The sequence below is a fragment of the Paramormyrops kingsleyae genome, chromosome 19 (assembly GCF_048594095.1).
Source record: "Paramormyrops kingsleyae isolate MSU_618 chromosome 19, PKINGS_0.4, whole genome shotgun sequence".
Classification (NCBI taxonomy): Eukaryota; Metazoa; Chordata; class Actinopteri; order Osteoglossiformes; family Mormyridae; genus Paramormyrops; species Paramormyrops kingsleyae.
In genome coordinates, this window is record NC_132815.1 from 30456130 (window position 1) to 30472768 (window position 16639).

At 47.0% G+C, this 16639-nt stretch overlaps 1 protein-coding gene across 5 annotated transcripts in view; it reads left to right on the forward strand.

Moving 5' to 3' along the window:
• LOC111840283 (serine/threonine-protein kinase MRCK beta-like) overlaps positions 1-16639 on the forward strand; it is a 94157-nt gene that overhangs the window by 50880 nt on the left and 26638 nt on the right. For all 5 annotated transcript variants that reach the window (XM_072702884.1, XM_072702886.1, XM_023804933.2 and 2 more), the window contains exons 11-20: positions 1770-1903; positions 2370-2600; positions 7020-7130; positions 7971-8209; positions 8625-8730; positions 8814-8938; positions 9106-9211; positions 9676-9824; positions 10426-10523; positions 10714-10793. In XM_072702884.1, coding sequence (XP_072558985.1) covers positions 1770-1903; positions 2370-2600; positions 7020-7130; positions 7971-8209; positions 8625-8730; positions 8814-8938; positions 9106-9211; positions 9676-9824; positions 10426-10523; positions 10714-10793 — 1379 coding nt within the window. The remainder of the gene's footprint in view (positions 1-1769; positions 1904-2369; positions 2601-7019; positions 7131-7970; positions 8210-8624; positions 8731-8813; positions 8939-9105; positions 9212-9675; positions 9825-10425; positions 10524-10713; positions 10794-16639) is intronic.

Genomic DNA, 16639 nt, shown 5'->3' on the forward strand with positions numbered 1-16639 from the left:
GTGCTGCCTGTGAATTCCTTGGTATACAGCAGGGTTCTCAAATTACATCTGGCCCATGAGACAGTTTTATATGGCCCGTGACATGTTTTTATTTTACTGTTTAACTTGGCCCTCTAATAAATCTTTACTTTGCACTTGTGTTGTAGTACCAAGACTGGTCTCAAGACCACTTTTTTGCAGTCTTGGTCTCGTCTTGGCATTGACTTGTCAACATGTCAGCTAGTTCCTCTGTGATTAAACTGGTCTATAATAGTTATAAAGATTTAATTTGCAAAGTAACTGCAAAGAAATACACATTCAGCAATGTTCAGATTCTGCAACACAACTCTCACCGAGACGGCTGGGACAACATTCAACTTTACCCGATACTTGGAGATACAAGATAAGGAAAGATAAATTAAGTGAAGGTCTGCACTCTACTCATCATATTTTCTAGTAAGAGAGAATATTTACATAAATGTACTATATACCACGCCTACCATAGCTATAAAGACTAACGGAAAACATTTAGTCAAATTAAACAGTTAGACTATCATTGCCCTTAATTGTGCCTCTCAAACTGAAGTGGTAAAAAGTTTGCTTGTCACAGAATAAATCACACTTATTTGACTTTTAGCTGAGGGACAGGCCTGATAATTGTTATCTATCACATTCACTAACCTGTGGCTCATTAGATTCTTCAGTTAAGTCGGGATGTCTGTCGGTGAGATGCTTTGCCAAGTTTAACGAGTTGGCTCCCTTGGTCTGCATTGATTTAAAACATCTTTACACACAAGCTTTGAGATTTCTTTGAGTTTGCCCTTACTGTTGGCAAGGTAAGCGAAATAATGCCATATTTTGCATCATACATCCTCAAGCTGTGGACAGTTGGCGGCCATGGCTCTCCTGAAATGGTGTGATGCTCGTGAACTATTCTTTTGTGGGGAACCATTTTCTTAAAGGAGCTATAGACTCTTGTTCACTTCCCTGCACATGTTTGTTCTTTAAGTTCTTCTGCATGTCCTCAGAAAAATTATGTGAATGCTGCTTCCCTCCTTGACTATGACCAGAGAGCCAGTGAAGGATGTAAGGGCATGCTGTAAGTGAGCATATGTTTGAAACTGAACCTGGAACTGACCGTTTACACCTACAATGAACGAATGACCAAGTTGGTCAGTTGATCAATCAGGGAGTTTTTCTACTTCTTCAGGTCTCATTCTCATTCTGAACAAGAGACCCAAATGAGTGAACGAGTTGGTGAACAGGTCGGTGAACAAGAGATTCAGGCTACTGATCGAGAGAACTGTACCTCGGTCGTGAATGAAATACACCATCTACTGGTGTAGTATATAGCCTAAATGTGCAGTGATTTTGCTTATGTTGAACTGGATTTCAGAGATGAAACATTTTCATGATTTGAAATTATTTTAACCAAGGTTTGTTAGCATTTTGACTCGTTAACTAATAAACTGTCATTCATACTCATTCATTCATGTCCAAACAAACAGATCAAACAAATGCGAGCAGACACACCAAGCAAAGCACAGCTTGTATCTGTGTCATCCATAGAGACAGAGCCACCTGCTGAACCATGGGGTGGTCCTGCTTCACTCCTGCCCCCCAGTGGCTGTTAGGAAACAGCTGTATCATTAAAGCCCCATTGCTTTGGTTTACGATGGGATGTTACACTGCAGAAGGTTCCTGTTGATGTCACAGCCTTTCTTCTTATGGTTTCATGAACTTCTGGGTGTGTGAGGGCTCATACAGATGAGGTTTGTGTCCCCCTCAAGACTCGGACAGGCTGGGGCACCAGCTGGAGGAGGTGGTGAGCCTGAGGCAGGACTACGAGGCCACCTCGAGCAAGTTGAAGGCCCTGGAAGAGCAGATCAAAAGCCACCATGAAGAGAAGGAGGGACTTGAGAAGGTGGGCTACTCAGAGGTGTAGGGCTTGGGACCAGTTTTCTGCAGAGGTCACAAAGCTGACAGAAAATCAGCTCTCTGCATTACAGAGGTCTGAGGTCCATTTGTCATGATGGCTCACTGACAGGGGTGAGGGGAGGGTGTTTTTCCTTACACCCTCCTGGGGGCTTTGTTTGGAGTAGAGCCCTTTGCTTGTTTTGCAATGATTGCTTGTTCAGTAAGCTGCCCTGATGTCAGCATGTGGACAGAAACAGCATGATTGTTTGGTTAAGCCCTCATGCTCTCCTTCCAGCTCAACACTTTGTAGGGTCACATGGCATTTCACTGAAAGTGTCAGAGTGGCTTGGGCACATTCAGTAGGTCTGAGACCCAGAAGGCCTGCGGTATCGCTGGCCAAAGTCCTGTAGCCCTGTGTGTCTTTGTCTGTCTGCCTCTGTCTGTCTGTGATTTTCTCTTGCTTCTTTCGCTAGCAACTGGCGAAATCCCTGGATCAGCTGAAATCCCAGACAAAGAACCAGAAGGAGGCACAGCAGCAGCGCAGGCTGGCCCAGGAGCTAGAAGAGCGTGTGACAGAGCTGCGTTCCCAGAAACAGCGACTCTCCCAGCAACTCCACGACAGGAAGGAGGAGTTGGAGGCAGCCGTGCAGAAAATGGACGGCCTGCGGCAGGAAACGCGAAAGGCTGAAAGGGCTCGCAAAGAGGTAGCTGTCTGTGGCTGATCCCCAATCCAATCCCACATTGTCAGCTGACCCATCAAAGCCTTCAGCCATGCTAACATAGCGTGTATGCTGTGGAGTTTGTACCACATGGCTTCGTATACCACCTCAGCGCTGCGTGCCACACTAGGCTGATAGTGCTGTTAGGGCTTTCATGTGCTTTATTTATTAGCGGTCACTCAAACGAGTATGACTGTCCTCTCTGTAGGGTTTTCTACTTGTGGGTCTTTAGGTGGCTGTAGAGGTCAATCCGCTATCCACATATTTTGGTGCAGTGTGGGCAAGGGAAAGTAGAGATGGTGAGTAGTGATGGAGCCTTTTTCTTTAGATCTTTTCGGATTTGTCGCTTTACGTCTGCGGCCAGGTGGAGTTGAGTTTCGTGGTGTGCCGCACCTTCCTGAACTGCTTTTATCTAGCATTGTCTGTCCATAGCCAGATCCTCCCAGTTACTCAGAGTTATGTTGAACTTTTAAAAATTTGCCTTGATGTTGTCTTTGAAGCGTTTCTTTGGCCCTCTGGGGGCTTGCTGACCTTCTTTTAGCTGGGAGTGCAAAATCTGCTTAGGTAGATGGGTGTCGGGCATGCGGATGACATGGCCTGTCCAGCGGAGTTGGTTCTGCATTATGGTTGTTGTGATACTGGGCATATTTGCCTCCTCCAGAATGCAGATGTTGGTGCGTTTGTCCTCCCAGTTGATCTTTAAGATTTTTCACAGGGACCTTTGATGGAATTGTTCCAAGGCTCTTAGATGTCTGCTGTACGTGGTCCATGTTTCTGCTCCATACAGCAGAGAAGGGAGGACTACAGCTTTATAGACCAGGAGTTTTGTTTGGGCTCTCAGGTCTCTGTCGTCGAAGACTCTTGTTCTGAGTCTGGCGTAGGCTCCACTCGCACAGCTCAGGCGATGATTAACCTCAGAGTCTACTTCAGCTTTGGAGGAGAGCAGACTGCCAAGGTAGGGGAAGTGATCCACATTTTCCAGTGTAGTATTGTGAACTTTAATGGTGGGCTGGTTGGGCAACGGTTGGAACAGGACCTGTGTCTTGATGTTTAAGGCCAGACCCAGGGCACTGTATGCCTTGGCAAAGGCATTCAGAATGCCCTGGAGTTCTACTGGGGAGTGTGATACAATGGCATTATCATCTGCATATTGAAGCTCCATGATAATGGTGTTTCTGATTTTCTCTTGGCTTTGAACCTGTTAAGGTTGAACAGCCTGCCATCTGTTCTATAGAGGATCGGGATTCCCTGTGGCAGTTCTTGGCCAATAAGGTGGAGTATGGCTGCAATGAAGATGGCAAACAGAGTGGGTGCAATGATGCAGCCTCTGTCTTTACAGAGAAAGGCTCAGATGTAGAGCCACCATTGCTGAGCACTGTGGCTGACATGCCATCGTGCAAAAGACTTAGTATACGGATGTATTTATCATGGCATCCAAACCTTGAAAGTATGCTCCATAGAGCCTGACGGTCAACAGAGTCAAAGGCCTTCGTCAGATCAATGAAGGCCATGTACAGAGGCAGCCTTTGTTCACGGCATTTTTCTTGTAGTTGGCGGGAGGTGACGATCATATCTATTGTTCCTCTGGATGGGTGGAAACCACATTGTGATTCCGGGAGTAATTCCTGAGACAGTGGAAGCAGGCGGCAGACAAGGACGCGTGCAAGGACTTTGCCTGTTGTTGACAGGAGTGAGATGCCCCTGTAGTTTCTACATTCAGCTTTGTCCCCTTTTTTGAATATGGTGACAATCTGGGCATCCCAGAGCTCTGAAGGGAGTTCCTCTCTTTCCCAGACCTTAAGAAGCAGCTGATGGATGCGGTGCCAGAGCTTTGGTCCTCCTTCCTTTAAGATTTCTGTGGGGATCCCATCAGGACCAGCAGCCTTGTTGTTCTTTAGGCTCCTAATGGTGTTAACAACCTCAGTTTTGGTGGGAGGTTCCCCCTGGTCTTCTCTGGTGGGTTTTTGGGGGATCCGGCTCACAATGTCTAAAGCAGCTGAGCTGTCACGATTCAAAACCTCTTGAAAATGCTCTTTCCAGCATGCATTTGTGGCTAGATTGTCTTTTAAAAGCATCCTTTGAGCGCTGGGGATTTAAGCCGTAGGTGCTGAGGTCATAAAGAGCTTTTGTGGCACTGAAAAATCCCCTTGTGTCGCCAGAGTCTGCAAGTCTCTGGAGTTCTAGAGCCTTTTCAGTCCACCAGATATTCTTTAGCTCTCTCACCCGTCTCTGAACTTTAGTCTTAGCCCTGCAGTGAACTACCCTTTTGGCCTTGCTTGTTGGATCATTTTGCAAGGCCCGGAAGGCTTTTAGTTTTTTTGAGATAAGATGTTCAATCTCTGTGTCGTGCTCATCAAACCAGTCTTGGTGTTTTCTGGACTTAAATCCAAGGGTGGATTCACATGAGTCAAGGATGGTGGATTTCAGAAGGCCCCAGTGCTCTTCAATGTTATTATGGTATTCTTGCTGAAGGCTTTCTGCAAGGCAGTCCTGGAGTTGCTGCTGGATGGCATTTAGGCTGTCAAGATTCAGCCTTCGTTGGGCCTGCTTCCTTTGAATCCTCCTTGTTTTCTTAAGTTTGATGGACATTGTGGATCGAATGAGGCGATGGTCTGTCCAGCAGTTGTCAGAGTTGATCATAGCCCTTGTGATGTTCATATCACGGCGAACGCTGGCTCTTACAATGACATAGTCAATGAGATGCCATTGCTTGGAGCGGGGGTGTCTCCAAGATGTTTGTTTTTCTGCCGAAACAGGGTGTTGGTAATTATGAGGTTGTGCCAAGCGCATTTACTTAGAAGTAGCACTCCATTTGAGTTTATGTTCCCTAAACCCTCCTTGCCAATAGTGCCTTTCCAGAGATTTTGATCCCGGCCGACCCTTTCGTTGAAGTCCCCGAGGAGGATGATCTTGTCCTCCCTGGGGATTTTAGACAGGATTTGGTCTAGGCAGGCATAGAAGGCCTCTTTTTCTTCTACATCAGAGTCTAAGGTGGTAGCATAAGCGCTTATTACAGTCGCCATCTGGTTGTTGGTCAGAGCCAGACGGATGGTCATAAGGCGTTCGCTGATCCCCAGGAGAAGCTCAGAAAGGTGGCTGACAAGCTGGTTCTTGAATGCAAATCCAACCCCATGGATCCTAGGCTCATCAGAGTGTTTTCTCTTCCAGAAGAAAGTCTAGCCTCCCTTCTCCTCCCTCAATTGCCCTTTGTCTGCCCGTCGGGTTTCAGACAGGGCTGCTATGTCAATCCGGCATCTTCGTAGTTCTCTAGCGATGATGGCAGTTCGTCTCTCAGGTCTATCACTGGAGGTGCAGTCCATCAGTGTGCGCACATTCCAGGCTCCAAAGTTGATTATTCTTTGTTTCTGACCACAGTATGGTGTACCTCTGGACGCGGTAATCCAGTCGGGTGGTGTAAGGCAAGCTATTTTTGGGCCACCTTTTCTAGCCCCTTCCCCATGTGGGGTGAGCAGAGTGGATCCTAAATTGGGCTGCTCAGTCATGGGTGCAGCTGCCGAAGGACTCTTTTGCCTTGGTCCAAGATCCCAGCGACTGTATCTAGCACCCACCACCTAATGTGCCACCTTGTGACTAGGGGCTTACAGATTACACAAACCGCCCCCTGTCGCCATTTGCTGATCGCCATAGGACTTTGATCCTAGATGTAAGGGCGGATTCCCTTTTGTGGAGGACGCTTGTGCGTGGCGTTTAACGTGAGGAGACTGGTGCACAGACAGCCACCGCACGGTCCTTGGCAGGTCTGGGGCAGGATCCAGTGGCATGGAATCCAAGACGACTGGGGACCCATCTCTGTTGCAGCCTTCATCCGCCTTTCCAGCCATTGTGATGCTCCCCACAGGTCAGCCATCATCATCTGCCTGTTCCGCCGTTGAGGTCTTTTGCTTTTCTGTCGGGGTGTGCTCCCTTAGCCGTGCCTAACTAGGCTAAACCACAAGGCAGTGGGGCTATTTACCCATAGTTGGGGCAGTGGTTGGCTGGCGTCAGGACGTGTCCACCCCATGGCGGGCCTGAACACCGTGCCTCTGGGGCCCACTGCTACTCCGAGATCCCCTACAGTTCGGCCTGGGTCCGCAGGGGCCCAGTTACCATGTGTGGCCGCGAGGAGGCACTGTAGGAGTCTTGGCAGAGGAGAGGCTATGTACCAGAAGGAGGGGACTTACGCACTCGGCTCCTCTTTGCCCTAGCAGAGCGGGCTAGCTGGTCGCAGAAGCTGAAAGCAGAGAAAGGCAAGCAGAAGCAGCATGCAGCGTGCAGCATGCACTAACTACAAGCACTACTACTAGCACTACTACCCCAACACTACTGCACTGACGCATCACACATGCCCTGTGCCATGGGCACACACACAATTTTCATGTGCTAACCAACTCTGCTCCCCTACAGCTGGAACTACAGCTGGAGGCTGCCACGGTGCAGGCATCCAAGGAACGCAAGCTACGTGAGCGAAGCGAGACCTACTCCAAACAGCTGGAGAGTGAGCTGGAAACACTGAAGGTCAGAAGTCACTGGCGCACCATCATCAGCAGTGTTCTCACATGCTGCACAAAAGGAGACATTGGGTGTGTCCGAAATCGCGCACTTGCGCACTTTTAGTGCGCGATTTTAGGGCGTAGTGCGTTCACACTGACAACTAAGCCAAAATTAAGTGCACTGAAAGTACCCGGATGGTGCACTGAAAACGGCCAGAAAACGCAGTGCAGAACGATGGACACTACTCGCACTAAACGGACGCCATTTTGACTACGTAGCGGAAGGGGAGGGACTTTCGGCAAGTTTAAATAATGGCGGACAACACAGACACGCAAGCTCATTCGGAGGCAACTGCGTCATATAAATGTAACATTAATAAAATTATTTTACTGATGTATACTTCGGTGTGTAGCCTGTCACTCTCTGACGACAGTTATAGATAATTTTGAGTTTGCGATTATATCGGCTTAGAAGAGTTCGCACACGTAAATGTTAGCAGTTTTTTAGCCGGTTAGGTGGTCGTAGATAAGTTATATACACGCAAATAAAACCACAAGGAAATTCATTGTAAATAAAACACGGCAAATATTTTGGGGCGCTGGAGAATCGCGATCAAATGCTAGTCCGTCACTTCCGGTAAGTGCAAAACGTTAGTGTTCCATTTATGACAGCACTTACCCATGGTAGTGTGCACTACAGGAGGAAGTGCGCACTACGCCCTACATCTCAGTGCACTGAGGTAAGTGCGCGATTTCGGACACACCCATTGTACAATAGAGAATATTCACACTGAATCAGGAAGTAGTCACTCAATATTATTCTCTGAATGCTGTTGAGGACAGTGTGTTCGTGTTTCTGTCTCAGGTTAAGCAGGGCAGTGACAGGCGGGCCCCTGGGGGCACACAGGAGCTATCCAAGGTGCAGGCAGAGCTGGAGCGCCAGGCAGTGCTGCACGAGGAGGACCTAGGCCGAAGGCAGACTGTTCACGCCGCTGAGCTCAAGGGCCTGCAGGCAGAGCTGCGCGACTCCAAGGACCAGCAGGCGACACTCAACGCTGAGCTGCTGCAGCTCAGGGACAAGTTGGACAAGGCCAAGCGCGAGTGGTGCGGCGGGGACCGGGTTACAATCTGAGCTCAGCCAGGGGCTCCACTTTTTTAATTACTTCATTACACACATCCTAATACACTAAATACAGGCCTTTGAAATCACTGTACACCCCAGGGAGTGGAGGTGAGATAACAATCCTAAAAACTGTGGCAGGTGGAATTTTATAGCAAAGACCCAAAAGCAGATTACTCTTCAGGAAATTAACTCTGAGATTCCAGAGAGGAGTATTATTCCTTTTGTGCTCAGAACAGCAGCCCGGGCAGATAGTCATATGAAACTGTGAGGAGTCTGGAAATGCGTAGCTGATAGTGGCTAGCGAAGCTCACTGCTAATGCATGTCTAATGGTGCTTCGTGCCTGGGGATGGGTGGCTAGCCACTTCCTGTCACATGACACCGTCTTCCTGCTGCAGGCAGAGCGAGATGGATGAGGTCCTGAGTGCCATCAAGGAGAAGTATGAGCGAGAAAGGAGCAAGTTCACTGAGGACAACTGCAAGCTGACCTTGGAGACCGAGCAGGTTAGTCTGGCTTAACGGGTAACAGGCGTCATGGTGGCAGGGTCTGGATTCTCAGTGCTGATGCTGGCCGCTCTCCCCCCAAGTTGTGTGCTTTCGTGGACAAGTTAACAACCCAGAACCGGCAGCTAGAGGATGAGCTGCAGGACCTGGCTTCCAAGAAGGAGAGCGTGGCCCACTGGGAGGCGCAGATAGCTGAGATCATCCAGTGGTGAGCCTCTCCGCCCCTGCCCCCTCAGCTCCCCACCCCCTTTACTCCTTGCCTCCTAGCTTCCTGCCCCCCCCCGACTTCATGCTCCTGTCCCTCCAGCTCCCTGGCCCCCTTCCACCCCCGATTCACCCATCTGACGCTGCCACTTGTTCTGTCATGCCCTGCAGGGTCAGTGATGAAAAGGACGCCCGCAGCTACCTGCAAGTACTGGCCTCCAAGATGACAGACGAGTTGGACTCCCTGCGCAGCTCAAACCTGGGCTCAAGGACCCTGGTAAGCCCCCTCCCCTTTCAAAGTGGCATTCTAGGGTAGTTAGAACAAAGCAGAAGGGTCACATCATTCTTAGTATTAAGCCTTAATGCTGACACGCTGTGCTAAGACCCCTTATGCTTTTCTATGATGAGCCATTACCTAGGCAGCCGCCTAATGGAGCCCTGGAACTAAGAGCGTTCATACACAGACTCATCCTCCTCCCCGCCCTTCCCCATTGAGGTATAGAGCCACCACATGGCAGAAACAGAGCCTCACCTAAATCACCTTCATACATCCTGCTGCTCCCATCTGAAAAAGAGCCTAGATTTCTTTGTAATAAAAACGACATTTGGTCTGCACCCTCAGCAAATGTCAGGTTTACCCAGGCCACACGCCAACCCAGAGCGGGACTCTCACAAGATCACTAGCAGTATCAGAATTCCTCAGTAGCACCCCCACTATCGCAGCCTCCGTGTCCCCACCAGGACCCACTGTGGAAGGTGCGGCGCAGCCAGAAGCTGGACATGTCGGCTCGGCTGGAACTGCAGTCTGCACTGGACGCAGAGATCCGGGCCAAGCAGCTAGTGCAGGAGGATCTGCGCAAGGTCAAGGCCACAAACATCTCCTTGGAGAGGTCAGTAAGGGACCACCGCCAGCCAATCAGTCTGCCTCTGTAGGTGGGCTTCAGGTCAGGACATCCACTCCTGGCGGGGCCCCACCTTAGAAGCAGTTTTGAAGAAACAAAACCATTCAAGTGTCTCTATAAGTCTGTGGATGAGCAGATGGGCAGCACAATCACGGCCTCTGGTCTCTTTCTGACCTCCCTGTGAGGGTGCAGGCTCCCCCAGCCTGCCCATATCCTGAGCCTGACCACAGCCTTGCCTGTCTGTTCTTAGTCTGACCTTCCTATGGGGGTGCAGGCTCCCCCAGCCTGCCCTTTTCCTGAGCCTGACTGACCGCGGCCTTGCCTGTCTGCTCTCAGTCTGACCTCTCTGTGGAGGTATAGGCTCCCCCAGGCTGCCCTTATCCTGAGCCTGATCGCGGCCTTGCCTGTCTGCTCTCAGTCTGACCTCTCTGTGGAGGTATAGGCTCCCCCAGCCTGCCCTTATCCTGAGCCTGATCGCGGCCTTGCCTGTCTGCTCTCAGTCTGACCTCTCTGTGGAAGTATAGGCTCCCCCAGCCTGCCCTTATCCTGAGTCTGATCGCGGCCTTGCCTGTCTGCTCCTTTCCCCCAGCAAGCTGAAGGACTCAGAGACTAAGATCCGCGAGATGGCAGAGCAGCTGGAGGCTCTGAGGAAGGAGCTAGAGGAGAGCCGTTCCGGGGTGAGCCGAGGTAAGCTACTGCTGTCTGCGGCCACAGTGATGGCAGCTTATTCTGAGAAGCTCTCTGCAAAGAACTTTCATTTCAAATACTCATGTGATATCCCTACTATGTATGTATGGATGGATTGATGAGTGGATGTTCTTTGTTTTTCACTGAGAAAATAAGGCATCTGACTGCAGTATACATTTTTTCCATGTAGGATTAAAGCTTCACGAATTCCCGGGGTCCATATTTGAGTATTTCAATACTTCTCCAGTGACCAGCAGCCTGTCATTTAAGGTCAGGCCATCCCTGGAGCTTGGCATCTGTCTCTGTCTCTGTCTCTGTCTCTGTCTCTGTCTCTATCTCTGTCTGTCTGTCTGTCTGTCTGTCTGTCAGTCAGTCAGTCAGTCAGTCAGTCAGTCAGTCAGTCACTCACTCACTCACTCACTCACTCACTCACTCACTCACTCACTGTCTGTCTGTCTGTCTGTCTGTCTGTGTCATGTCACCCAGGCCTGACATGTTGCCAGAACATACACTGCCTCACTTTCCAAATGGGACTTCAGGCTGTAGTACACACCACCTGCTGCTGGCTAGTCCCTGGATAGTGGTTTAGTTAAACCTGAACTCTGAGGCTGCGTCAGGTGTTCCTTGCTCTTTCTGCAGCAGGAATTGTCATGCTTGTTACTACTATTGTTTATAAAAACACTTTATATACATAGTTGATATTTAAGCTGTAATTCAGAGGAGACCATGATTATAAATCAGAATTAGAATCTGAATCAGCTTTAATTGGCCAACTATGTTTTTGCATATAAGTAATATGTCATTGCTCTTGGTGTACTTAAACATACAACAACAGAAAAAACAGGACATCAAAAAATTTAATACAGTATGTACATAAGAGACTTAAGCCAGAACGACATAGTGCAAAGGTGCATGGTGCAAGATGCTGGTTGCTATATATAACATAGCTGTTAAGTCTCCTGTTTTGGCCGGGAAACTACCATATTTTACCCCTCTTTCCCGCCGACCTCCCGTATTATAATATCATTTAAAAAAAATTCCTCTGCCTCTCCAAACTGAACTGTCAGTAGCCTCACGAGAACTGCCACCTGCAGTAGTCTGCAGGTCATTTACAACATTAACCAGGTCATAAATGCGGAGGTTAAAATGGCAATACTGTGTGCCAAAAACAACGTACGTTACTTTCATCTTCTGTGACGACTTCAACAAGGATAGAAACAAAATTAATGACTTAGAGGCTTTAATTTCTTCAGACAATTACGACATAACTGAAACATGGATGAGTGACAATGATGGTGATGAATATAATATGGATGGTTATACGTTGTTCCGCAGAGATCGGATAGGCAAGAAGGGAGGTGGTGTTGCAGTATACGTAAAAGAAAACTTGCCGGCAAGGGATCTCACTGATAAAAATAAAAATTCAGAAGCTGTATGGATAAAACTTGATGCTAAAGATTCAAATGGCCTAATTGTCGGGGTTTGTTATAGAGCACCTAATGTAGCTGTAGAGGAAAGCAGAATATTATATGATGATATCAGGATTATGAGTAATAAAAATGATGTGGTGGTTATGGGTGATTTTAATTTACCTGGGATACAGTGGGACACAGTCTCTGGCTCTTCTGTAAATGAACTTGAGATGGTGGAATTAGTACAGGATTGTTTTTTTACTCAGTTTGTTAATACTCCTACCAGGGGAGAAGCCCTTCTTGATCTCGTTTTCTGTAATAACCAGGATAGGATTGGAAAATTAGAGGTTTTAGACCCATTGTACGGTAGTGATCATAACATGGTTAAATTCGAGGTTAATTTTAGTGTCCGAAGAGCAAAGTCGAAATTAAAAGTATACAGTGTTAGGAAGGCTAACTTTAATGGTATGAGATGGAAATTAGAAACTGTAAACTGGACAGAGTTAAATAGCAAAACGGTTGAAGAGGCATGGGAATTTTTCAAAAGCACATTGTTGCAAGTGCAAGAGGACTTCATACCTGTTTCCAGCAAAACTAAATCTAGGAAACGACAACCAAGGTGGTTTACTAAGGAAATTAAGAATAAAGTCAGGAGGAAAAGGCCTCTGTTCCACAATTGGAAAATAACTAATGATTTCAAAATTAAGCAGGAGTATCTAAGTCTACAGGCAGAGTTAAAAAATGACATTAGGCTATCCAAGAGGGATGTAGAAAGAAAAATTGCATTAGAGGCTAAGCATGACAGTAAAGGTTTCTTCCAATATTTTAACTCCAAGAGAGCACTAAAAGCTGAAATCAATAATTTGCAGGATAGTAAGGGACTTATAATTGATAACGAAATTGATATAGTAAATGAGTTTAATGATTATTTTTCAAGGGTGTTCACAATAGAGAACACAAGTAACTTACCACCAATTAATACGAATACAGCATCGTCTATGACCAATATATGTATAACTGAGGCTGATGTGGTACTAAGCCTAGCTAAACTCAAAATAAATAAATCGCAGGGGCCTGATGGCATCTTACCTATAGTCTTAAAAGAGATGAGGGATATTATTAGCTAACCTTTAACTTTAATATTCCAGAAATCATTATCTGCAGGTGTGGTACCATCAGATTGGAAGCATGCTAATATAACACCCATATTCAAAAAAGGCGATAGAAGTAATCCAGCAAACTATAGGCCAATCAGTTTAACTAGCATTACTGGAAAAATAATGGAAGCTATAATTCAAGTGAAAATGGTAGATTACCTAGATGCAAATAACATTATAAAGGATAGCCAACATGGACTTAGGAGAGGTTTAACAAATCTACTTGAGTTCTTTGAGGAAGCTACAAGTGAAATTGATCACAAAAAGGCCTATGATGTGATTTACTTAGTTTTCCAGAAGGCCTTTGATGTTGTCCCCCACAAACGGCTCTTGCTAAAAAGCTTAAAGCTGCAGGGATTTTAGGAACTGTGGCAGCTTGGATCAAAAACTGGCTAACTGACAGAAAGCAGCGAGTAGTTATTAGAGGCACAATGTCACAGTGGGCCTCCATTCATAGTGGGGTACCACAGGGTTCAATTTTAGGTCCACTATTGTTCCTAATTTACATTAATGATATTGACACAAATACATACAGTAAACTGGTTAAATTTGCAGACGACACCAAGGTGGGCGGTGTAGCAGATACTAATCTAGCAGCAGAGAGGCTTCAACGGGATCTGGATTTAATTAGCGAATGGGCTGATACTTGGCAGATGAAATTTAACACAGATAAATGTAAGGTAATCCATGCAAGGAGCAGAAATATAAAGTACAGATATTTTATGGGTTCCACTGAAATAAAGGTAGCTGATTACGAGAAAGATCTCGGTATGTATGTTGATGCTTCCATGTCCCACTCTCGCCAGTGTGGGGAAGCAATAAAAAAGGCGAACAGAATGTTGGGTTATATCTCTAGATGTGTGGAGTTTAAGTCAAGGGAGGTGATGTTACACTTATATAATTCCTTGGTAAGACCCCACCTAGAATACTGTGTGCAGGTTTGGTCACCATACCTCAAGAAGGACATTGCTGCCTTAGAAAAGGTGCAACGAAGAGCTACGAGAATGATTCCTGGTCTTAGAGGAATGTCTTATGAGGAGAGGTTAGCGGAACTGAATCTGTTTAGCCTTGAGCAAAGGAGACTAAGGGGGGATATGATTCAGGTCTATAAGATTCTAACGGGTCTGGATGCTGTTCAGCCAAATGACTATTTCAATATTAGTCTAAATACTAGAACTCGTGGCCATAAGTGGAAATTAGCGGGAGAACATTTTAAAAGAAATTTGAGGAAGCACTTCTTTACACAGCGTGTAGTTAGAGTATGGAATAGTCTTCCTGCTAGTGTAGTGGAAGCTAAAACCATGGGTTCCTTTAAATCAGAGCTAGATAAGATTTTAACAACTCTGAGCTATTAGTTAAGTTCTCCCCAAACGAGCTTGATGGGCCGAATGGCCTCCTCTCGTTTGTAAATTTCTTATGTTCTTATGTTCTTATGATACAAAGTCTGCAACAAATCTGTATAATAAGTCATTAGTGAATGCCAGAGAGCCACGAGTGAACATGAGAAATTAAAAGAAAATGTGTAATGAAAATAAAATATTTTATTTTAGATTTCTTGTACACCTGTCTTAAAATGTAAGGGATACTGGAGCTTGGTTGGGGTGGTGGGGTGGCTCACGGTGGGTGCCGGAAAATTTCCCTTATTTTCAAATCCAAATCTTGACAGGTATGATATGAGTGCAATGCTTGGTGACAGCAGATACTGCATAAGACTTGTCCTTTACACTTAAGTGTTCATCAGAGTGATGGCCCATGGAAAAAAAACTTTGTGTGTGGTTGTTTTGGCATACAGTGCTCTGTAGTGCCATGCCAGAGGGAAGGAGTTCAAACAGGTTGTGACCAGGGTGTGATGGGTCTGCAGTGATTCTACCTGTTTCCTGACTCTGGACATGTACAAGTCAGCACCAGTGATTTTTCCTGCAGTCCTGACTGTCTGTTGTAGATTTTTCCTGTCCTTCTTGGTGGCAGAACCAAACCAGACAGTGATGGACATGCAGAGAACAGACTGGATCATTGTGGAGTATTTTTTCTTGGATTATGTCTGGATTATTTTTGACAATTGTGTCTATGTTGGTCGCCCACTTTAGTTCCTGATGGGGGACAGTACTGGGGGGCACCTTTGGAAGTCTACTATCATCTCCACCATTTTAAATGAATTGATCTCCAAGTTGTTCTGACTGCACGAGAGGGCCAGCTGTTCAGCCTCCCCATCTGTATGCAGACCCATCACTGTCCCGATGAGGCCGATGACCGTCATGTTGTCTGCGAACTTTAGGAGTTTATATCAGATGGATCCCCTGAGGTGCAGTCATTTGTGTAGTGGGTGAAGAGCAGAGGGGAGAGGAAACACCCCTGGGGGGCCCAGTGCTGATCGTCTGGGTGCTGGATGTGATTTTCCCCACCCTTACCTGCTGCTTCCTGTCTGGCATAAAGTTTGTGATCCACTGGCAGATGGGGGCTGGTACAGTCAGCTGGGTGATTTTGGAGTGGAGACCTTCTGAGACAATGGTGTTACACGGCGAGTTAAATTCCACAAACAGGACCCTAGCATATGTTCCTGGGGAGTCAAGGTGTTGCAGTATGTAGTGCAGTCCCATGTTGACTGTATCCTCTGCTGACCTATTTGCCCGTTATGCAAACTGTTGAGGGTCTAGCAGGGGGCCTGTGATGTCCTTCAACAGTCTCTCAAGGGATTTCCTGACCACAGACGTCAGGGCCATAGGCCTGCAGTCGTTTAACCCTATGATAGAGGGTTTCTTAGGGACCAGGATGATTGTGGAGTGCTTGAAGGAGAAGGAGACTTTGCACAGCTCCAAGGATCTGTTGAAGATCTGTGTGAAGATGGGGGCCAGCTGGTCAGCGCATACTTTAAGGCAGGAGGGTGACATGCCATCTGGACCTGGTCCCTTCCTGCTCTTCTGTCTTCTGAAGAGCTGATTCACGTCTTCTTCACAGATCCTGATTGGCAGAGGTGTGACAGTGTGGGGGGTGAGGGGATGACAGGGGGTGCTAGTTGTATGATGCAGTCAGAGAGGGTGGGGTGTGAAAGTTGGTTTGTCGAACCTGCAGTAATGCACATTCAGACCGTTGGCCAGTTGATAATACTCTGCAGTGTTGGGGGGGGGGGGGGGTGGTCTTCCGTAGATAGTGATGTCCTGTAGGCCTCTCCACACCGATGGAGGATCGTTACCTGAAAACCTATTTTCCAGATTTTGAGAGTAGCACCTCTTTGCTATTCTGATGTCCTTTGTCAGTGTGATCCTTGCCTGGTTGTACAGAATTCTGTCCCCACTTCTGTCGGCTTCCTCTTTCTCCCAACGAACTTGCCTGAGTTTGGCTGTAAACCAGGCTTTATTGTTGCTGTATAAGTGGAAAGTTTTAGTTGGCACACACACGTCCTCACAGAAACTGATGTAGGATGTCGCCGTGTCAGTGAGATGGTGCAGGTCGGTAGCTGCAGTCTCAAAAACACTCCAGTCAGTGCAGTCAAAGCAGTCCTATAGTTTGAGCTTAGCCTCCCTGGTCAATATCCTCACCGTCTTGACCA